The sequence below is a fragment of the Pagrus major genome, chromosome 18 (assembly GCF_040436345.1).
Source record: "Pagrus major chromosome 18, Pma_NU_1.0".
Taxonomy (NCBI): Eukaryota; Metazoa; Chordata; class Actinopteri; order Spariformes; family Sparidae; genus Pagrus; species Pagrus major.
Window position 1 is genome coordinate 25,784,453 of NC_133232.1, and position 22,944 is coordinate 25,807,396.

General features: G+C 42.4%; 4 protein-coding genes and 1 pseudogene across 4 annotated transcripts; all 5 read left to right on the top strand.

Moving 5' to 3' along the window:
- The first annotated feature begins 377 nt into the window (after positions 1–377).
- On the top strand, positions 378–3,369 carry LOC141012971 (protocadherin gamma-A11-like; annotated as a pseudogene).
- Positions 3,370–4,425: 1,056 nt separating this feature from the next.
- Positions 4,426–10,909, top strand: LOC141012972 (uncharacterized). Its single transcript, XM_073486512.1, has 4 exons — positions 4,426–6,826; positions 7,463–7,520; positions 8,215–10,600; positions 10,877–10,909. The coding sequence occupies exons 1-4, from the start codon at positions 4,426–4,428 to the stop codon at positions 10,907–10,909; spliced, it is 4,878 nt and encodes a 1,625-aa protein (XP_073342613.1).
- A 1,294-nt stretch (positions 10,910–12,203) lies between these two features.
- LOC141012973 (protocadherin gamma-A12-like) lies at positions 12,204–15,088 on the top strand. Its single transcript, XM_073486513.1, has 2 exons — positions 12,204–14,588; positions 15,077–15,088. The coding sequence occupies exons 1-2, from the start codon at positions 12,204–12,206 to the stop codon at positions 15,086–15,088; spliced, it is 2,397 nt and encodes a 798-aa protein (XP_073342614.1).
- Positions 15,089–16,254: 1,166 nt separating this feature from the next.
- On the top strand, positions 16,255–18,675 carry LOC141012974 (protocadherin gamma-A12-like). Its single transcript, XM_073486515.1, has one exon. It carries the CDS (start codon positions 16,255–16,257, stop codon positions 18,673–18,675), a length of 2,421 nt encoding a protein of 806 aa, XP_073342616.1.
- A 1,484-nt stretch (positions 18,676–20,159) lies between these two features.
- Positions 20,160–22,668, top strand: LOC141012975 (protocadherin beta-15-like). The gene is made up of 2 exons (XM_073486516.1): positions 20,160–22,559; positions 22,615–22,668. The coding sequence occupies exons 1-2, from the start codon at positions 20,160–20,162 to the stop codon at positions 22,666–22,668; spliced, it is 2,454 nt and encodes an 817-aa protein (XP_073342617.1).
- The last annotated feature ends 276 nt before the right edge of the window (positions 22,669–22,944 follow it).

The following is a 22,944-nucleotide window of genomic DNA, read 5'->3' on the forward strand; positions in this document are numbered from 1 at the left end:
ATTTCAATTTTCGTATTTCATACTGTTTTCAAGCAAAATGACCGTTAAACCAATCAGATCACTCAATAAACAAGTTCTGCCCTGGGAGTGTTGGATGGGAAACCACAACAGTATCGCGATTTTGATAAGCCTGAATAGCATGTGGAACTTTGAGTATTTAGATATTCGTTTGGTGTTTAAAATAACTCCCAATACTATAAAATGTGCATTTTCTATCATGCTTTATCAGTGCAGAACTAATAATAAAATTGTCTTTTTCAAGGTACTTATTTATATTTGAACATTATACATTAGATTGTAGTGTTTATATTTTACATGTGGCACACAGTGAGAGTGGGTGAAGATAGGGTGGGTTTAGACTTTGTGGAGAGGGTTTCATGCAGGTGCAAGGACTGAAAAGTGACTCATGGTGCCGCTGTAGGCCAGCACAAAAGTAGCACTGACATCTCCACCCACTGCTACTGCATTAAAATCGGTTGTAATTTCTCTGAAGACCCCGTTCAATCCACGGCTATTTTCCTTTGTGTCCAATGTCGCAAATTCTTGGATTACTATATCAGTTTTGGAATTAGATTTTTTGGTATATACGGTATCTGTGTAAGCCGTGGACGTGTTTCTTTTCCGAGGATGGGAGACAAAGGATTTTCAGCGCTTCGTCCGATCTTCTGCTTCGCTTCCATCTTTTTAACGCTGCACCTCGTTAATGGAGACCTGAGCTATTCTATTCCAGAAGAGATGAAACGCGGGTCTGTTATTGGAAATATAGCCAAAGATCTCGGTCTCGATCTGAGGGCCTTATCTTCACGAAAGGTCCGTGTTGATTTCGAGGGGACTCAAAAGCGTTACTGTGACATTAATCTGAGTACCGGAGATTTGATCACATCGGAAAGAATGGACAGAGAAAGCCTTTGTGGCAAAAAACCCTCGTGTGTTGTGAAAGTAGATCTGGTGTTGGAAAATCCTTTGGAGCTTCATCGACTGAGTCTTCATATTCAAGATGTAAACGACAACTCACCAAAATTCAAAAAGAATTTGATTGAAATGGAAATAAGCGAGTCAGCAGACAAGGGTAACCGCTTCTCTATACAGGAGGCCCATGACGCAGATATAGGTCAAAATGCTGTTCAGAGGTACAATCTACAAAAGAATGACAACTTTATTCTCGCTGTTGACAGCAACAAGGTTGAACTTGTACTAGAGAATACACTTGATCGAGAAAAACAAGAAGAGATTAATTTACTCCTCACCGCTCTAGATGGTGGCTCTCCGCAGAGATCAGGTACTGTAGTCATACACGTCACTGTGCTGGATGCTAATGATAACGCCCCAGTGTTCAGCCAGGCCGTTTATAAAGCCAGTCTGCCTGAAAACTCTCCTCCAGATACCATTGTGATTACTGTTAGTGCTACAGACGCAGATGAAGGAGTGAATGGAGATGTAACGTATGACTTTGGCCACGTGTCTGATGACGATGTAAATGTTTTTTCTATCGATCCTAAAACGGGAGAAATCAGAGTAACTGGAGTGATTGACTTTGAAGAAAGTAGTTCTTTTGAAATGAGAGTGGAAGCTGAGGATGGTTTAGGACTAACTTCTTACGCCAAAGTTATAATAGATGTTACTGATAAGAATGATAATGCACCAGTGATATACCTGAAATCACTGACTAACCCCATACCTGAGAACGTGTCACCTGGTACAGAGGTGGGCATCATTAACGTGCAGGACAGAGACTCAGAGAGTAACGGACAGGTCCGCTGCTCCATTCAGCAAGGAGCCCCTTTTAAGTTGGTTCCTTCTATTAAAAACTATTATTCTCTGGTGACCACGGGACAACTGGACCGTGAACTAGTGTCTGATTACAACATTACAATCACTGCCACTGACGAGGGCTCTCCACCTCTGTCCTCCTCTAAAACTGTTCAGTTATCTGTAGCAGACATCAACGACAACCCACCTGTGTTTGAGGAACAGTCGTACAGCGCATATGTGAGTGAAAATAACAAACCTGGCTCCACTTTATGTTCCGTTACTGCTCGAGACCCCGACTGGAGACAAAACGGTACAGTGATTTATTCTCTGTTACCCGGTGAGGTGAACGGTGCCCCGGTGTCCTCCTATGTGTCTGTTAACGGAGACACGGGGGTGATCCACGCTGTGAGGTCGTTTGATTATGAACAGTTCAGGAGTTTTAAAGTGCAGGTGATGGCCAGGGACAACGGTTCTCCTCCTCTCAGCAGCAACGTGACCGTCAGTGTGTTCGTATCGGATGTGAATGACAACTCTCCTCAGATACTGTACCCCGCCCCGGAGGGCAACTCCTTCATGACCGAGCTGGTCCCCAAAGCTGCACACGGAGGCTCTCTGGTGTCCAAAGTGATAGCGGTGGACGCGGACTCCGGACAGAACGCCTGGCTGTCCTATCATATAGTGAAATCCACTGATCCGGGACTTTTCACTATTGGTGTCCACAGCGGAGAGATCAGGACACAGCGGGACATTTCTGAATCTGACAGCATGAAACAGAACCTTATTGTGGCAGTGAAAGATAACGGACAGCCCTCTCTCTCTGCCACCTGTTCCATGTATTTACTTATTTCTGATAACTTGGCTGAGGTGCCAGAACTGAAGGACATTTCTTATGATGAGAAGAATTCCAAACTGACCTCTTATCTGATCATCGCGCTGGTGTCTGTGTCCACCTTTTTCCTGACCTTCATCATCATCATCCTCGGTGTGAGGTTTTGTCGCAGGAGAAAGCCCAGACTGTTGTTTGATGGAGCAGTCGCCATCCCCAGCGCTTATCTCCCTCCTAATTACGCAGACGTTGACGGCACAGGAACTTTACGCAGCGCTTACAACTATGACGCATACCTGACAACAGGATCTAGAACCAGTGACTTTAAGTTTGTGACATCTTATAATGACAACACACTGCCTGCTGACCAGACTCTGAGGAAAAGTCCATCAGACTTCGTTGATCCGTTCGACGATTTAGAGACTTCTGTAGAGGTAAGACCTGTTCAAAGTATTTCACTGGTTACAATTAATTTTTGTTTGTTTATTGAATCCTTTCATTGTCTGTCTGGCTGCAGCATGTGTTAACATCTTTAAATTTTAAATAAATTGCTTTGGTAGTTAAAGACAAGGTTTTGCATAATTATGGGAGATATTCGTCCTTCTGGTGACTGCTAGCCTCGTAAATGACGTCAGTAAATGAACACATATATATTTTTGCTATCACTACCTCAATGCCACGTGACTACTTGTTGTTTTTCTGTTTAACGCCTTCTTCACTCCCCCCCCCTCCCCTGTTGTACACAGATACTGTATATGTCAACTTTGTCACCCCTTCCTTCAGAAAGATAGTCTTTGAATATGATTCAATGGCAAAATATGGTCTTAATAATTTAGCTCCTTGCTTTTGTTGAGATGCTATTTGTGGATTATCTTCAATTAGACCAGTTCACTATTTAGTACAACAAAATCATTCTTGACGAAGGAGTTGGTTTAGCCTGGTCTCTGCCGGCAGAGACCCTGAGCTTCACGCGGATACACATAGTAGAGCATTTTTACGAATGTAGCTGGCAAAGAATAACCTTTTTGTAAAACAAGCGTTTTGCGCAGTTTGTCAGGAGTCTCACTTTAACTTTTTACTGCATGTGTCATCGAGTATCACATATCAGCGAGTGGTGAATACATTGTTCCCATGTCTAAGTCAGCCAAACAGTGGCTGTCGGTTTAGGTGTTGGAAAAAGTCAATATTTAATTTTATTACCCTGTCTCTGTCATTAGCTGAGTCAAAGAGAACTGACGAAAAGACCAACACATCGTTCAATATCTTTTTGCTATCAGCCTTATAAGATCCAAAGTTTTCTATCCATGGTGCTGAAGTTCTCCTCAGGCGCTCAGGCACGAATGCAGCCGGATATGTATTTTTCTTCTCCTTAATATTGTCTACTTTTAAATAATGGAGCGATCAACAGCCCTTTCACATCATAATATTTTATATTAAATACAATTATTGTGTTGGTGACTGTTAGTGTTTTACTCTACGAATATAACGCCTTTATTTCTTTTCAACGAACGATTTGCCATACATGAACAGTTCATTTAAACGTGTGTAACTATTATCTAAATATTTTCACACTTTGTGAGAGAATAAGTATTAGATATCAGTGTGAAGATAAAAAATGACTCATGGTGTCGCTGTTGGCTGACAGAAAATTTGCATCCACCACTCCACCCACTACTGCTACATAGATATCAGCTGCGGATTTTCCAGAGAAGAAAAGCTTACATTTCCGACTGTATTGTATCGTCCACACTGCTCTAAAGTTGGATTATTGCGTGTTTTTGGACAGCTTTTTTTTCTTCGCACTGGAAAATCATTTCCACAAGCTGAGGACGAGGTTTTGTGTCAGGATGGGAGACAAAGGATTTTCAGCGCTTTGTCCGATCTTCTGCTTCGTTTCTTTGATTGTAACGATGCAGCTCGTTAATGGAGACCTGAGCTATTCTATTCCAGAAGAGATGAAACGCGGGTCTGTTATTGGAAATATAGTCAAAGATCTTGGTCTCGATCTGAGGGCCTTATCTTCCCGAAAGGTCCGTGTTGATTTTAAGGGAACTCGTAAGGTGTACTGTAACATCAATCTTAGTACCGGAGATTTGATCACATCGGAGAGAATGGACAGAGAAAGCCTTTGTGGCAAAAAACCCTCGTGTGTTGTTACGGTAGATTTGGTGTTAGAAAATCCTTTGGAGCTTCATCGTCTTAGTCTTCATATTCAAGATATAAACGACAACTCACCAAAATTCAGAGAAAATTTGATTGAAATGGAAATAAGGGAGTCAGCTGAAAAGGGTACCCGCTTCTCTATCGAAGAGGCCCATGACGCAGATATAGGTCAAAATGCTGTTCAGAGGTACAATCTACAAAAGAATGACAACTTTATTCTCGCTGTTGACAGCAACAAGGTTGAACTTGTACTGGAGAATAAACTTGATCGAGAGAAACAAAAGGAGATTAATTTGCTTCTCACAGCTCTAGATGGTGGCTCTCCGCAGAGATCAGGTACTGTAGTCATACACGTCACTGTGCTGGATGCTAATGATAACGCCCCAGTGTTCAGCCAGGCCGTTTATAAAGCCAGTCTGCCTGAAAACTCTCCTTTAGATACCATAGTGATTACTGTTAGTGCTACAGACGCAGATGAAGGAGTGAATGGAGATGTCACCTACCATTTCGGCCACGTATCTGATGAAAATGTAAATGTTTTCTCTATTGATCCTAAAACGGGAGAAATCAGAGTAACTGGAGGGATTGACTTTGAAGAAAGCAATTCTTTTGAAATGAGAGTGCAAGCTAAAGATGGTTTAGGACTAACTTCTTACGCCAAAGTTGTAATAGATGTTACTGATAAGAATGATAATGTACCAGTGATATACCTGAATTCAATGACTAACTCCATACCTGAGAACGTGTCACCTGGTACAGAGGTGGGCATCATTAACGTGCAGGACAGAGACTCAGAGAGTAACGGGCAGGTCCGCTGCTCCATTCAGCAAGGAGCCCCTTTTAAGTTGGTTCCTTCTATTAAAAACTATTATTCTCTGGTGACCACAGGACAACTGGACCGTGAACTAGTGTCTGATTACAACATTACAATCACTGCCACTGACGAGGGCTCTCCACCTCTGTCCTCCTCTAAAACTGTTCAGTTATCTGTAGCAGACATCAACGACAACCCACCTGTGTTTGAGGAACAGTCGTACAGCGCATATGTGAGTGAAAATAACAAACCTGGCTCCACTTTATGTTCCGTTACTGCTCGAGACCCCGACTGGAGACAAAACGGTACAGTGATTTATTCTCTGTTACCCGGTGAGGTGAACGGTGCCCCGGTGTCCTCCTATGTGTCTGTTAACGGAGACACGGGGGTGATCCACGCTGTGAGGTCGTTTGATTATGAACAGTTCAGGAGTTTTAAAGTGCAGGTGATGGCCAGAGACAACGGTTCTCCTCCTCTCAGCAGCAACGTGACCGTCAGTGTGTTCATATCGGATGTGAATGACAACTCTCCTCAGATACTGTACCCCGCCCCGGAGGGCAACTCCTTCATGACCGAGCTGGTCCCCAAAGCTGCACACGGAGGCTCTCTGGTGTCCAAAGTGATAGCGGTGGACGCGGACTCCGGACAGAACGCCTGGCTGTCCTATCACATAGTGAAATCCACTGATCTGGGACTTTTCACTATTGGTGTCCACAGCGGAGAGATCAGGACACAGCGGGACATTTCTGAATCTGACAGCATGAAACAGAACCTTATTGTGGCAGTGAAAGATAACGGACAGCCCTCTCTGTCTGCCACCTGTTCCATGTATTTACTTATTTCTGATAACTTGGCTGAGGTGCCAGAACTGAAGGACATTTCTTATGATGAGAAGAATTCCAAACTGACCTCTTATCTGATCATCGCGCTGGTGTCTGTGTCCACCTTTTTCCTGACCTTCATCATCATCATCCTCGGTGTGAGGTTTTGTCGCAGGAGAAAGCCCAGACTGTTGTTTGATGGAGCAGTCGCCATCCCCAGCGCTTATCTTCCTCCTAATTACGCAGACGTTGACGGCACAGGAACTTTACGCAGCGCTTACAACTATGACGCATACCTGACAACAGGATCTAGAACCAGTGACTTTAAGTTTGTGACATCTTACAATGACAACACGCTGCCTGCAGACCAGACTCTGAGGAAAAGTCCATCAGACTTCGTTGATCCGTTCGACGATTTAGAAACTTCTGTAGAGGTAAGACCTGTTCAAAGTATTTCACTGGTTACAATTAATTTCTGTTTGTTTATTGAATCCTTTCATTGTCTGTCTGGCTGCAGCATCTGTTCAACTTTAAATGACATTTTTTGGTATTTAAAGACAAGGTTTTGCATAATTATCGGAGATATTCGTCCTTCTGGTGACTGCTTGCCTCGTCAATGACGTCAGTAAATTAATACATAGCCTATATATATTATTTGCCATTATTACCTCAATACCACGTGACTCCTTACTTGTTGTTGTGACTCCTTACTTATTTTTCTTTTTTAACGCCTTTTTACTTTCCTTTCCCCCGAGTTGTCCACTCATATATGTCAACGTTGTCACTTCTTCCTTCAGAAAGATAGTCTTTGTATATGATTCAATGGCAAAATATGATCATAATAATTCAGTTCCTTGCTTTTATTGAAATGCTATTTGTGGATTATCTTCAATTAGACCAGTTCACTATTTAGTACAAGAAAATCATTCGTGACGAAGGAGTTGGTTTAGCCTGGTCTCTGCCGGCCTCACGCGGATATGTACACATAGTAGAGCATTTTTATGAGTGAAGCTGGCACAGAATAATCTTTTTTTAAAACAAGCGTTTTGCGCAGTTTGTCATGAGTCTCACTATTACTTTTTACAGCATGTGTCATCGAGTATCACTTATCAGCGAGTGGTGAATACATCGTTCCCATGTCTAAGTCAGCCAAACTGTGGTTGTCGGTTTAGGTGTAAGAAAAAGTCAATGTTTAATTTTATGACCCTGTCTCTGTCATTAGCTGAGTCAAAGAGAACTGACGAAAAGACCAATCAATATCTTTTTGCTATCAGCCTTATAAGATCCAAAGTTTTCTATCCATGGTGCTGAAGTTCTCCTCGGGTTGCTCAGGCACGAATGCAGCCGGATATGTATTTTTCTTCTCCCTCATATTGTCTACTTTTAAATAATGGAGCGATCAACAGCCGTTTCACATCATAATATCTTATGTTAGTTACAATCATTGTGTTGGTGACTGTTACAGTGTTGTACTCCACGAATATAACGCCTTTTATTTATTTTTTCAACGAACTATTTGCCATACATGAACAGTTCATTTAAACGTGTGTAACCATTATCTAAATATGTTTACACTTTGTGAGAGAATAAGCATTAGATATCAGTGTGAAGATAAAAGATGACTCATGGTGTCGCTGTTGGCTGACAGAAAATAGCCATCCACCACTCCACCCACTACTATATCAGCTGCGGATTTTCCACTGAAGAAAAGCTTACATTTCCAACCGTATTTTATCGGACACACTGCTGTAAAGTTGGATTATTGCGTGTTTTTGGACAGTTTTTAATTCTTCGCACCGGAAAATAATTTCCACAAGCTGAATGCGTTTTTGTTTCAGGATGGGAGACAAAGGATTTTCAGCGCTTCGTCTGACCGTCTGCTTTGCTTCTTTCTTTGTAACGCTGCAACTCGTTCATGGAGATCTGAGCTATTCTTTTCCAGAAGAGATGAAACGCGAGTCTGTTATTGGAAATATAGCCAAAGATCTTGGTCTTGATTCGAGGACCTTATCTTCAAGAAAAGCCCGTATTGATTTTAAGGGAACTCGTAAGGTGTACTGTGACATTAATCTGAATAACGGGGATTTGATCACATCGGAGAGAATTGACAGAGAAAGCCTTTGCGGCAAAAAACCCTCGTGTGTTGTGAAAGTAGATCTGGTGTTAGAAAATCCTTTGGAGCTTCATCCACTGAGTCTTCATGTTCAAGATGTTAACGACAACTCACCGAAATTCAGAGAAAATTTGATTGAAATGGAAATATGGGAGTCGGCAGAGAAGGGTAACCGCTTCTCTATCGAGGAGGCCCATGACGCAGATATAGGTCAAAATGCTGTTCAAAGATATAACCTACAGAAAAACGATAACTTTATTCTCGCTGTTGACAGCATCAAAGTTGAACTCGTACTGGAAAATAAACTTGATCGAGAAAAGCAAAAGGAGATTAATCTGCTTCTCACAGCTCTAGATGGTGGCTCTCCTCAGAGATCAGGTACTGTAGTCATACACGTCACTGTGCTGGATGCTAATGATAACGCCCCAGTGTTCAGCCAGGCCGTTTATAAAGCCAATCTGCCTGAGAACTCTCCTTTAGATACCATTGTGATAACTGTTACTGCTACAGACGCAGATGAAGGAGTGAATGGAGATGTGACGTATCACTTTGGCCACGTATCTGATGAAGATGTAACTGTTTTCTCTATTGATCCTAAAACGGGAGAAATCAGAGTAACTGGAGTGATTGACTTTGAAGAAAGTAGTTCTTTTGAAATGAGAGTGCAAGCTAAAGACGGTTTAGGACTAACTTCTTACGCCAAAGTTATAATAGATGTTACTGATAAGAATGATAATGCACCAGTGATGTACTTGAATTCACTGACTAACCCCATACCTGAGAACGTGTCACCTGGTACAGAGGTGGGCATCATTAACGTGCAGGACAGAGACTCAGAGAGTAACGGACAGGTCCGCTGCTCCATTCAGCAAGGAGCCCCTTTTAAGTTGGTTCCTTCTATTAAAAACTATTATTCTCTGGTGACCACAGGACAACTGGACCGTGAACTAGTGTCTGATTACAACATTACAATCACTGCCACTGACGAGGGCTCTCCACCTCTGTCCTCCTCTAAAACTGTTCAGTTATCTGTAGCAGACATCAACGACAACCCACCTGTGTTTGAGGATCAGTCGTACAGCGCATATGTGAGTGAAAATAACAAACCTGGCTCCACTTTATGTTCCGTTACTGCTCGAGACCCTGACTGGAGACAAAACGGTACAGTGATTTATTCTCTGTTACCCGGTGAGGTGAACGGTGCCCCGGTTTCATCCTATCTGTCTGTTAACGGAGACACGGGGGTGATCCACGCTGTGAGGTCGTTTGATTATGAACAGTTCAGGAGTTTTAAAGTGCAGGTGATGGCCAGAGACAACGGTTCTCCTCCTCTCAGCAGCAACGTGACCGTCAGTGTGTTCGTATCGGATGTGAATGACAACTCTCCTCAGATACTGTACCCCGCCCCGGAGGGCAACTCCTTCATGACCGAGCTGGTCCCCAAAGCTGCACACGGAGGCTCTCTGGTGTCCAAAGTGATAGCGGTGGACGCGGACTCCGGACAGAACGCCTGGCTGTCCTATCACATAGTGAAATCCACCGATCCGGGACTTTTCAGTATTGGTGTCCACAGCGGAGAGATCAGGACACAGCGGGACATTTCTGAATCTGACAGCATGAAACAGAACCTTATTGTGGCAGTGAAAGATAACGGACAGCCCTCTCTCTCTGCCACCTGTTCCATGTATTTACTTATTTCTGATAACTTGGCTGAGGTGCCAGAACTGAAGGACATTTCTTATGATGAGAAGAATTCCAAACTGACCTCTTATCTGATCATCGCGCTGGTGTCTGTGTCCACCTTTTTCCTGACCTTCATCATCATCATCCTGGGTGTAAGGTTTTGTCGCAGGAGAAAGCCCAGACTGTTGTTTGATGGAGCAGTCGCCATCCCCAGCGCCTATCTCCCTCCTAATTACGCAGATGTTGACGGCACAGGAACTTTACGCAGCGCTTACAACTATGACACATACCTGACAACAGGATCTAGAACCAGTGACTTTAAGTTTGTGACATCTTACAATGACAACACACTGCCTGCTGACCAGACTCTGAGGAAAAGTCCATCAGACTTCGTTGACCCTTTTGAAGACTTGGATGCTTCTGTTGAGGTAGGAGCCATTCAAAATTCTTCGCTGGTCACATTGCATTTTCGGGCTTGTTTGTCGAATTCTTTAATTGCTTTGATTTTATTGGGTGCAAAAACAAACAAACAAACAAACAAAAAACTGTGCATAATGGAGTAAACCTTCCTTTTTCTGGTTACTGCTACGTCAGTTATTGATTACTCCTTTTTGCCATTTGTCACTCAATACCACGTGACTCCTTATTTGGTGTTTACGTGTTAAACGTGTTCCCTGAATTTTTTCCTACGTGTTCACCCATAGGTGTCGACTCATTCAGTCCCTGTCTCAGAATGATACATTTTATATACGATTTGTTGACAAATTGTTCTGTCTTAATCGTTATTTCAGTTCGCTTGTTTAACTAAGCTGCTAGTTGTGGATTCTCTCAAGTGAGACTACTTTGCTATGAAAACAACATCATTCGCAAGCAAGGGCTTACTTCAAATGGATTTTTTTCAGCAGAACAGCTAGATCTCATGGGAAATTGTATAGTGACCTGAATATTTCTATCTCAAAAGCTGAATTACAAGTGAAGCTGTCACCGAATTATAATTTTTTTTAATCAAGTGTTTTCTCCATGCTCTCGTGAGTTTTCACTTTCATTTATCACGCTGTAAAACAACTTTTCAGTCATCAGAATGTCCCGCTGATCATTCATTATCAGCAAGTGATGCAAATATTGCTCCGATTTCTGAGTCAACTTAACTGTAGGTGGCTTAAGGGTTAGGTGCAATGTTAAGTTAAAGTTTACAAGCTTGTGCCATCTGTCCTTTCATATCCAAAGGCATCTGTCCATGGTGCTGAAACACTCCTCTGGCTCTCCTGGAGATTTTTGTCTTGTCATCCATGTTGTCTGCATTGAAATAATGATACTATTTTATATGTAATTAAAAGTTTCGATTGTTGTAATTTAACTAACTGTCCCAGGTCATTGTCCTAATATGGAGCGCTCCACAATAGTTTTATATTACACTATCTCATGTCACACTACTATTGTGGTGTTGGTGACTGTTAGTTTTGGACTCAAAGTTTAGTTATCCTTCTCTTTCGGAGGCTCATACAGTACTATTTGTTTTCTTAACTCATATAAAGCAAATTTTAGACAGCAAGGTTAAAGGTAGTATATTTCTAAAGCTTATTGAACTCTGTTGAACTGGGGAGAAGAACAGTTACATCTCCAAAACTGAGCCAGTGCTAACGAACATAACGTCTTTGTGTTTTTTCTTTTTTTTTTTTTTAGAAAGAGAAATGCTTATCTCACATGAACGGTTCACTTAAACGTGTACATTTTATCTTAATGTTTTTTCCACCCTTTGTGAGAAAATAATTATTGCATACTAGTGTGAATATGAAAAATGGCTCATGGTGTCGCTGTTGGCTGACAGAAAATAGGCATCCACCACTCCACCCACTACTACTACATAGATATCAGCAGCAGATTTTCCACTGAAGCAAAGCTCACATTTCTGACCGTGTTTTATCGTTCACACTGTTGTGAAGTTGATTATTGCGTGTTTTTGGAGAGCTTTAATTTCTTTGAACGGGGACGTATAATTTCTACAAGCTGAGGACGCGGATTTGTGTCAGGATGGGAGACAAAGGATTTTTAGCGCTTCGTCCGATCTTCGCCTCCGTTTCCTTTATTGTAACGCTGCAGCTCGTTAATGGAGACCTGAGTTATTCTATTCCAGAGGAGATGAAACGCGGGTCTGTTATTGGAAATATCGCCAAAGATCTTGGACTTGATCTGAGGGCCTTTTCGTCAAGAAATGCTCGTGTTGATTTTGAAGGAACTCGTAAGCGTTACTGTGACATTAACCTGAGTACCGGAGATTTGATCACATCGGAGAGAATTGACAGAGAAAGCCTTTGTGGCAAAAAACCCTCCTGTGTTGTTCAAGTAGATCTGGTGTTGGAAAATCCTTTGGAGCTTCATCGACTGAGTCTTCATATTCAAGATGTTAACGACAACTCGCCAAAATTTAGACAAAATATGATTGAAATGGAAATGTGGGAGTCGGCTGAGAAGGGTAACCGCTTCTCTATCGAGGAGGCCCATGACGCAGATATTGGTCAAAATGCTGTTCAAAGATATAACCTACAGAAAAACGACAACTTTATTCTCGCTGTTGACAGCAACAAGGTTGAACTCGTACTGGAAAATAAACTTGATCGAGAAAAGCAAAAGGAGATTAATCTGCTTCTCACAGCTTTAGATGGTGGCTCTCCTCAGAGATCAGGTACTGTAGTCATACACGTCACTGTGCTGGATGCTAATGATAACGCCCCAGTGTTCAGCCAGGCCGTTTATAAAGCCAGTCTGCCAGAAAACTCTCCTTTAGATACCATAGTGATTACTGTTAGTGCTACAGACGCAGATGAAGGAGTGAATGGAGACGTGACATATGACTTTGGCCACGTGTCTGATGAAGATGTAAATGTTTTCTCTATTGATCCCAAAACGGGAGAAATCAGAGTAACTGGTGTGATTGACTTTGAAGAAAGTAGTTCTTTTGAAATGAGAGTGCAAGCTAAAGACGGTTTAGGACTAACTTCTTACGCCAAAGTTATAATAGATGTTACTGATAAGAATGATAATGCACCAGTGATATACCTAAAATCACTGACTAACCCCATACCTGAGAACGTGTCACCTGGTACAGAGGTGGGCATCATTAACGTGCAGGACAGAGACTCAGAGAGTAACGGACAGGTCCGCTGCTCCATTCAGCAAGGAGCCCCTTTTAAGTTGGTTCCTTCTATTAAAAACTATTATTCTCTGGTGACCACAGGACAACTGGACCGTGAACTAGTGTCTGATTACAACATCACAATCACTGCCACTGACGAGGGCTCTCCACCTCTGTCCTCCTCTAAAACGGTTCAGTTATCTGTAGCAGACATCAACGACAACCCACCTGTGTTTGAGGAACAGTCGTACAGCGCATATGTGAGTGAAAATAACAAACCTGGCTCCACTTTATGTTCCGTTACTGCTCGAGACCCCGACTGGAGACAAAACGGTACAGTGATTTATTCTCTGTTACCCGGTGAGGTGAACGGTGCCCCGGTGTCCTCATATCTGTCTGTTAACGGAGACACGGGGGTGATCCACGCTGTGAGGTCGTTTGATTATGAACAGTTCAGGAGTTTTAAAGCGCAGGTGATGGCCAGAGACAACGGTTCTCCTCCTCTCAGCAGCAACGTGACCGTCAGTGTGTTCGTATCGGATGTGAATGACAACTCTCCTCAGATACTGTACCCCGCCCCGGAGGGCAACTCCTTCATGACCGAGCTGGTCCCCAAAGCTGCACACGGAGGCTCTCTGGTGTCCAAAGTGATAGCGGTGGACGCGGACTCCGGACAGAACGCCTGGCTGTCCTATCACATAGTGAAATCCACCGATCCGGGACTTTTCACTATTGGTGTCCACAGCGGAGAGATCAGGACACAGCGGGACATTTCTGAATCTGACAGCATGAAACAGAACCTTATTGTGGCAGTGAAAGATAACGGACAGCCCTCTCTCTCTGCCACCTGTTCCATGTATTTACTTATTTCTGATAACTTGGCTGAGGTGCCAGAGCTGAAGGACATTTCTTATGATGAGAAGAATTCCAAACTGACCTCTTATCTGATCATCGCTCTGGTGTCTGTGTCCACCTTTTTTTTGACCTTCATCATCATCATCCTAGGTGTGAGGTTTTGTCGCAGGAGAAAGCCCAGACTGTTGTTTGATGGAGCAGTCGCCATCCCCAGCGCTTATCTCCCTCCTAATTACGCAGATGTTGACGGCACAGGAACTTTACGCAGTGCTTACAACTATGACACATACCTGACAACCGGATCTAGAACCAGTGACTTTAAGTTTGTGACATCTTACAATGACAACACACTACCTGCTGACCAGACTCTGAGGAAAAGTCCATCAGACTTTGTTGATCCGTTCGAAGATTTAGGGACGCCGGTAGAGGTAGGAACCTTTCAAAGTACTTTAATTGTCAAAATGCATTTCTGGCTTGTCTATTTATTTTTTTTTTTTACTTCTGTCAATGTCTGGCCGGCTGCAGGGTGTGTTTACATCTTAGAAATGTATACCTGTTTGTGTACTTATGCAACATAAGGTTTTGCATAGTTGAGGGTAACTTTAGTTTTTACTTGACACTTGCCCCTGCTTTCATTGTAAAGGACGTCAGGAAATTATTATATAATCTTATCCTTAACAACCATGGGACTCCTCAGCTTGTGTGTATTTGGGAAACGTGTTTTTATATTTAATCTTTTTATCGAGACTTACTCTCGTTTGAATGACTTCATGCAGAGTTTAAGATAAAATGTGTATATAGTTTATTGAAAAAAATATTGGTATTAATATGTTATTCAAATCGTTAGTTTTTATTGAGTTATTATTTGTGGCGTTTATGTTGCTATCTGTCCACTCATAGGTGTCATTTCTTTCAGCTAATTTCCTAGACTTACTTTAAATATGATTTCTAGAGAGTATATCGCCTGTCTTTAATACGCAATTCAGTTTGGTTGTTAAAATCTGCTTTCTCTGGATTATTGTAAACGGACTAGTTCGTTTATCTAGTAAAACAAAATAATTTGTATGTGATTCAGCAAGTGATGCAAACATTGGTGCGAATCCTGACTCAGCCTCTCGGCAGGAAGCAGTCGTTTTGGGCTTTCGATTTAGTCAATATTTAGGATTGTGAAACTATTTCTTACTCACTTCATTATTATCTAAGAGCACTGGCTAAAAGACGAACAAAGTGGTCACTTTTTGCGACCAGCCCTGTCAATTCAAAATGTATCTGTCCATGGTGCTGAAACATTCCTCAGGCACTCCGGCACAACCGCATCTGGGGATTTCTTTTCCCTCTCATCCATGCTGTCTGAATTTTGACACTAAAAATCAGAATTATAATAACTATAATAATATTATCGGATAAATATTATATCAAAACTTTGGATTGTTGCAATATACGTGATTTTCCCATGTTTGTCTTACTATGGAGTGCTCAACCACATTTTCATATTAGGATGTGTTGCATTACCAACATAATGTTAGTGAAGTGTACCGTCCTCTCCAAGTTTACCTATTCTTCTCTTTCGAAGGCTAAAACAATACTAATTGTCTATATATCTCCTCTTTCCTCTATATAGCAAGCTTTAGGAAGCTAGATTGAAAGTAACAATTTACAAATCAAATCTCATTGAACATTGCTCTACTGGGGTGACTAACATGTCCAAAGCTAATTCAGTTACAATTAATTGATGGGATAAGTGTTTACAGGACCTGGAAGACTTGTCATACAAGCAAAGTTCATTTGAACAATATTTCATGGGAATTAAACATTTGTAATGGATATTTTATAACATATTAATGTGAAGATCAAAAACTGACTCATGGTGTCGCTGTTGGCTGATGGAAAATAGGCACTCACCACTCCACCCACTACGACTACATCTGCATAAATAGCAGCTGCAGAATTTCTAGAGACATGGTTACTTTTCCGACCATATTTTGTCGTGTCGATTGCTGTGAAGTGTTCGATTATTGAGTGTTTTGGACAGCTTTTTATTTTTTTCGCGCTGTAGCATCAGTTGTGGAAGCCGTTGACGCATTTTTTTCGAGGATGGGAGACAAAGGATTTTCAGCGCTTTGTCTGATCTTCTGCTTCGCTTCCATCTTTTTAACGCTGCACCTCGTTAATGGAGACCTGAGCTATTCTATTCCAGAAGAGATTAAACGCGGGTCTGTTATAGGAAATATCGCCAAAGATCTTGGACTTGATCTGAGGGCCTTTTCGTCAAGAAATGCTCGTGTTGATTTTGAAGGAACTCGTAAGCGTTACTGTGACATTAACCTGAGTACCGGAGATTTGATCACATCGGAGAGAATGGACAGAGAAAGCCTTTGTGGCAAAAAACCCTCGTGTGTTGTGAAAGTAGATCTGGTGTTAGAGAATCCTTTGGAGCTTCATCGACTGAGTCTTCATATTCAAGATATAAACGACAACTCGCCGCAATTCAATGACAATTTGATTGAAATGGAAATAAGTGAGTCAGCTGAAAGGGGTAACCGCTTCTCCATCGATGAGGCCCATGACGCAGATATAGGTCAAAATGCTGTTCAGAGGTACAACCTACAGAAAAACGACAACTTTATCCTCGCTGTTGACAGCAACAAGGTTGAACTCGTACTGGAGAATAAACTTGATCGAGAGAAACGACAAGAGATTAATCTGCTTCTCACAGCTTTAGATGGTGGCTCTCCTCAGAGATCAGGTACTGTAGTCATACACGTCACTGTGCTGGATGCTAATGATAACGCCCCAGTGTTCAGCCAGGCCGTTTATAAAGCCAGTCTGCCTGAAAACTCTCCTTTAGATACCATAGTGATAACTGTTACTGCTACAGACGCAGATGAAGGAGTGAATGGAGATGTAACGTATCATTTTGGCCACGTATCTGATGAAGATGTAAATGTTTTTTCTATTGATCCCAAAACGGGAGAAATCAGAGTAACTGGTGTGATTGACTTTGAAGAAAATAGTTCTTTTGAAATGAGGGTGAAAGCTAAAGACGGTTTAGGACTAACTTCTTACGCCAAAGTCGTCATAGATGTTACTGATAAAAATGATAATACTCCAATGATATACCTGAAATCACTGACTAACCCCATACCTGAGAACGTGTCACCTGGTACAGAGGTGGGCATCATTAACGTGCAGGACAGAGACTCAGATAGTAACGGACAGGTCCGCTGCTCCATTCAGCAAGGAGCCCCTTTTAAGTTGGTTCCTTCTATTAAAAACTATTATTCTCTGGTGACCACAGGACAACTGGACCGTGAACTAGTGTCTGATTACAACATCACAATCACTGCCACTGACGAGGGCTCTCCACCTCTGTCCTCCTCTAAAACTGTTCAGTTATCTGTAGCAGACATCAACGACAACCCACCTGTGTTTGAGGAACAGTCGTACAGCGCATATGTGAGTGAAAATAACAAACCTGGCTCCACTTTATGTTCCGTTACTGCTCCAGACCCCGACTGGAGACAAAACGGTACAGTGATTTATTCTCTGTTACCCGGTGAGGTGAACGGTGCCCCGGTCTCCTCCTATCTGTCTGTTAACGGAGACACGGGGGTGATCCACGCTGTGAGGTCGTTTGATTATGAACAGTTCAGGAGTTTTAAAGTGCAGGTGATGGCCAGAGACAACGGTTCTCCTCCTCTCAGCAGCAACGTGACCGTCAGTGTGTTCATATCGGATGTGAATGACAACTCTCCTCAGATACTGTACCCCGCCCCGGAGGGCAACTCCTTTATGACCGAACTGGTCCCCAAAGCTGCACACGGAGGCTCTCTGGTGTCCAAAGTGATAGCGGTGGACGCGGACTCCGGACAGAACGCCTGGCTGTCCTATCATATAGTGAAATCCACTGATCCGGGACTTTTCACTATTGGTGTCCACAGCGGAGAGATCAGGACACAGCGGGACATTTCTGAATCTGACAGCATGAAACAGAACCTTATTGTGGCAGTGAAAGATAACGGACAGCCCTCTCTCTCTGCCACCTGTTCCATGTATTTACTTATTTCTGATAACTTGGCTGAGGTGCCAGAACTGAAGGACATTTCTTATGATGAGAAGAATTCCAAACTGACCTCTTATCTGATCATCGCGCTGGTGTCCGTGTCCACCTTTTTCCTGACCTTCATCATCATCATCCTCGGTGTGAGGTTTTGTCGCAGGAGAAAGCCCAGACTGTTGTTTGATGGAGCAGTCGCCATCCCCAGCGCTTATCTCCCTCCTAATTACGCAGATGTCGACGGCACAGGAACTTTACGCAGCGCTTACAATTATGACGCATACCTGACAACAGGATCTAGAACCAGTGACTTTAAGTTTGTGACATCTTACAACGACAACACACTGCCCGCTGACCAGACTCTGAGGAAAAGTCCATCAGACTTTGCTGATGTATTTGGAGTGTCAGATGGGTCTCCAGAGGTAGGGATTATTTCATATCTTGAACATTCATTCTAACCTTTTTTCACAACCTTGTTTGACAGAGTTGCATACATGAATGTCTCTAAGACATGCAGTTGTTGGGCCTGAGGGAGGTCTTACAGTCTTATCATTTGAGGTAAAATAAATGTCTTGCATTATTCTTTTCATTCAGTAGCTATTCAATGTTCTTTTTTGTTTCGTCAAAATATTAGACAAATTAATAGTGCGGTACTCTCCTCAACCACCCTGCAGCATTTCAAGGAAGGAACTGTGACAGTAGGGAGTATACTGTTTAGTGTGACGTTTTACAATCAGTATTTAGACAAATGGTTTTGTAATACTAGTGTCCTTAGGCCTTTTTTGTACTATAGCATACCAGGAGGTTAAACCTTGTCACAGTAAATGTAATCCACAAAATTCAGTGTAATCATATAGTAATAGTCATAATAATAATAATTCATACAAAGTTTTGGGTGATGGATAATGATATGAATGTTGTTGTAGTGGTCTTGAAGGGCTTTTGGAAGGTAACAGTCAATGTCAGTGTCAATACAGTAGGCAGTGTGTGAGGTTCTACATTTTGATTTTTCTTGGCTCATAGGAGAATGTTGTCTGTACACACAAACATCGTTTTGCTATATTCACATTGTTTTCAATTAGCTTGATTATGATTAAGCACAACTTTGCTGCAAAATTGTTGTTTTACTACATTGACTTTGTTCAGCTGCTCACTCTTTATTCATGATAGCTATAGGTTGTACCACCTTTACAATACAGTGCTAAACAGTATTTTCTTGAGAATGTTACTCCAGAGAGGGTTCAGTGCTGTCTTCCATCAAGTCATTATGTGCCTTTCATGCCAGAATTTACTGTTGCAGTGTTTCAGAAGCAAGCACTTATCTTGTGATTTATTGTTTGTCTAAAAATATTAAAAAGTACCAATAATGAATGTTAAAATGCTTATTTTGATTCCTTTGGCATTTATTAAAGGCTGGTTAGTCCGAATTATTATTCTGACTATGAATAATTCACTAAAACAGTCTTATTGTAGCTTAAAACTACTAAGATGTCTTTTTTTTTTTTAGCTGAATCACTTAGCTGTAGCATATTAATGTTGCTGTATTGTGCATACAAAGAGCCATAGTTCCACCTATACAAACATTTCAGGCGGCGCTGCTGGACATGGGTGCTGATATATAATAAAGAAAAGTAAGAAAACAGCTAGAATCTAAGCATTTACTGCTGATCCTCCACATGCAGAAATTTAATTGAACTCTTAGTGTCGCTGTTCACCAGCAGAGGAAACGCCTCCGCCCATTGCTCGTGCTTTGTTGCTCTCGGCTTGATTTTCTTCTCTCAAATTGCACCCTTGGATTTGCTTTGGACAGCCGTTCGTTTGCGAAACAGTTTGCAAGTACAACTGATGTTTGATCATGTTATAGTGGACCGCACAGTTTTTTGCACAGGAACAAACAACACCATTCAACGTTTTTAGAGTTGTTTTCCATTCTTGTCCCAGGATGGCACACAATGGATGTTCGGCAGCAGGCCTGCTTTATAGCTTTGCTTTCTTTCTTCAGCTGCTTCACATCGGTCACGGAGACGTGAGCTTTTCTATTCCTGAGGAAATGAAACCCGGATCTGTTATTGGAAATATAGCAAAGAACCTCGGCTTGAACGTGGCGAAATTATCAGCTCGAAAGGCCCGCATTGACGGCGAGCTGAACCGTGAACGGTACTGTAACTTAAACCTTAACACTGGAGATTTGATTGTAGCTGAAAGAATCGACAGGGAGGCTCTTTGCGGAGAAAAGGCATCTTGCATCCTTAAATTTGAGTTAATCTTAGAGGCACCTCTAGAGTTGCATCGCATATCACTACAAATACATGATATCAACGACAATCCGCCTGTTTTTACTAAAGATGAAATCAAGATAGAAATCAATGAATTGGCCATGAAAGGATCTCGGTTCCGTGTTTTGGAGGCACACGATATTGATATCGGGCAAAACACTGTTCAAAGCTATGCATTACAGACAAACGATTATTTAGTGTTAAAAATTCAGTCAAAGTCAGATGGGGGTAAATTTGCAGAGCTAGTGTTGAATAGGGAATTAGACCGCGAGGAACAGCAGGAATTGAGATTACTGCTCACTGCACTAGATGGAGGCAGTCCTCAAAGAACTGGCACTGCAACTGTGCATGTGACTGTCCTTGATGCTAATGATAACGCCCCAGTGTTTAGCCAGCCCGTGTATGAAGCCAGTCTGGCGGAAAACTCTCCTCTAGATACTGTAGTGGTTACAGTGACGGCAACTGATGCAGATGAAGGTCTAAATGGTGAGGTGACTTATGAAATAAGTCGTATTTCAGAAACGGGCAGAAGAGCATTTGTGCTTAATCACACTACAGGACAAATTAAAGTAATAGGGCCTCTGGATTTCGAGAAAGAGTCAGTATATGAAATGCGAGTAGAAGCCAAAGACGGATATGGCCTTACTTCAGATTCTAAAGTTATAATTGAAATCTCCGATGTTAATGACAACCCACCTGAAATCAATTTAAAATCTCTTAATAACCCCATACCTGAGAACGTGTCACCTGGTACAGAGGTGGGCATTATTAACGTGCAGGACAGAGACTCAGAGAGTAACGGACAGGTCCGCTGCTCCATTCAGCAAGGAGCCCCTTTTAAGTTGGTTCCTTCTATTAAAAACTATTATTCTCTGGTGACCACAGGACAACTGGACCGTGAACTAGTGCCTGATTACAACATCACAATCACTGCCACTGACGAGGGCTCTCCACCTCTGTCCTCCTCTAAAACTGTTCAGTTATCTGTAGCAGACATCAACGACAACCCACCTGTGTTTGAGGAACAGTCGTACAGCGCATATGTGAGTGAAAATAACAAACCTGGCTCCACTTTATGTTCCGTTACTGCTCGAGACCCCGACTGGAGACAAAACGGTACAGTGATTTATTCTCTGTTACCCGGTGAGGTGAACGGTGCCCCGGTGTCCTCCTATCTGTCTGTTAACGGAGACACGGGGGTGATCCACGCTGTGAGGTCGTTTGATTATGAACAGTTCAGGAGTTTTAAAGTGCAGGTGATGGCCAGAGACAACGGTTCTCCTCCTCTCAGCAGCAACGTGACCGTCAGTGTGTTCATATCGGATGTGAATGACAACTCTCCTCAGATACTGTACCCCGCCCCGGAGGGCAACTCCTTCATGACCGAGCTGGTCCCCAAAGCTGCACACGGAGGCTCTCTGGTGTCCAAAGTGATAGCGGTGGACGCGGACTCTGGACAGAACGCCTGGCTGTCCTATCATATAGTGAAATCCACTGATCCGGGACTTTTCAGTATCGGTGTCCACAGCGGAGAGATCAGGACACAGCGGGACATTTCTGAATCTGACAGCATGAAACAGAACCTTATTGTGGCAGTGAAAGATAACGGACAGCCCTCTCTCTCTGCCACCTGTTCCATGTATTTACTTATTTCTGATAACTTGGCTGAGGTGCCAGAACTGAAGGACATTTCTTATGATGAGAAGAATTCCAAACTGACCTCTTATCTGATCATCGCGCTGGTGTCTGTGTCCACCTTTTTCCTGACCTTCATCATCATCATCCTCGGTGTGAGGTTCTGTCGCAGGAGAAAGCCCAGACTGTTGTTTGATGGAGCAGTCGCCATCCCCAGCGCTTATCTCCCTCCTAATTACGCAGATGTCGACGGCGCAGGAACTTTACGCAGCGCTTATAATTATGACGCATACCTGACAACAGGATCTAGAACCAGTGACTTTAAGTTTGTCAGTTCTTACAATGACAACACATTGGCTGCTGACCAGACTCTGAGGAAAAGTCCATCAGACTTTGCTGAAGTGTTTGGCCAACCAGATGAGTCTCCCGAGGTAGGCCACATATGTTTTTGTATCTAACATTTAATGTTATTTGTGACTTTCCAAGAGCATCGCCATGCACTTCAAGAATTCTTGTGTCAGAATACAATGGGTCTCTTAGGTGATGACCACTCCTGTACCTTTTTATATGCATCTTCGGCACAAGACTCATATTTATTTATTTCATATTTTATATTTTACAAGACGTGAAAACTATATTATTATAACTGATTATCAACCATTTCTTCAATGTAGTGGGTCCGATTTCAATGTTGCTTAGCCTTGACATTTTACCTCCAATGCTTGATTTGGATTTTATACCGAAAAGACGTCTTTGCGAACAAACAAGCTGTTGAACCAGACATGTTGGTGTTTTTCAAGTGACTGTTGAAAATGT

Excerpts from the sequence above, each read along its gene's own strand:
- LOC141012973 (XM_073486513.1), top strand. The coding sequence starts at position 12,204 with ATGGGAGACAAAGGATTTTTAGCGCTTCGTCCGATCTTCGCCTCCGTT.
- LOC141012974 (XM_073486515.1), top strand. The coding sequence starts at position 16,255 with ATGGGAGACAAAGGATTTTCAGCGCTTTGTCTGATCTTCTGCTTCGCT.
- LOC141012975 (XM_073486516.1), top strand. The coding sequence starts at position 20,160 with ATGGCACACAATGGATGTTCGGCAGCAGGCCTGCTTTATAGCTTTGCT. Across the intron at positions 22,560-22,614 it reads AACCAGATGAGTCTCCCGAG|AGCATCGCCATGCACTTCAA; the intron begins GTAGGCCACATA and ends TGACTTTCCAAG.
- LOC141012972 (XM_073486512.1), top strand. The coding sequence starts at position 4,426 with ATGGGAGACAAAGGATTTTCAGCGCTTTGTCCGATCTTCTGCTTCGTT. Across the intron at positions 6,827-7,462 it reads AGAGGTAAGACCTGTTCAAA|CATGTGTCATCGAGTATCAC; the intron begins GTATTTCACTGG and ends TACTTTTTACAG. Across the intron at positions 7,521-8,214 it reads TACATCGTTCCCATGTCTAA|GATGGGAGACAAAGGATTTT; the intron begins GTCAGCCAAACT and ends TTTTTGTTTCAG.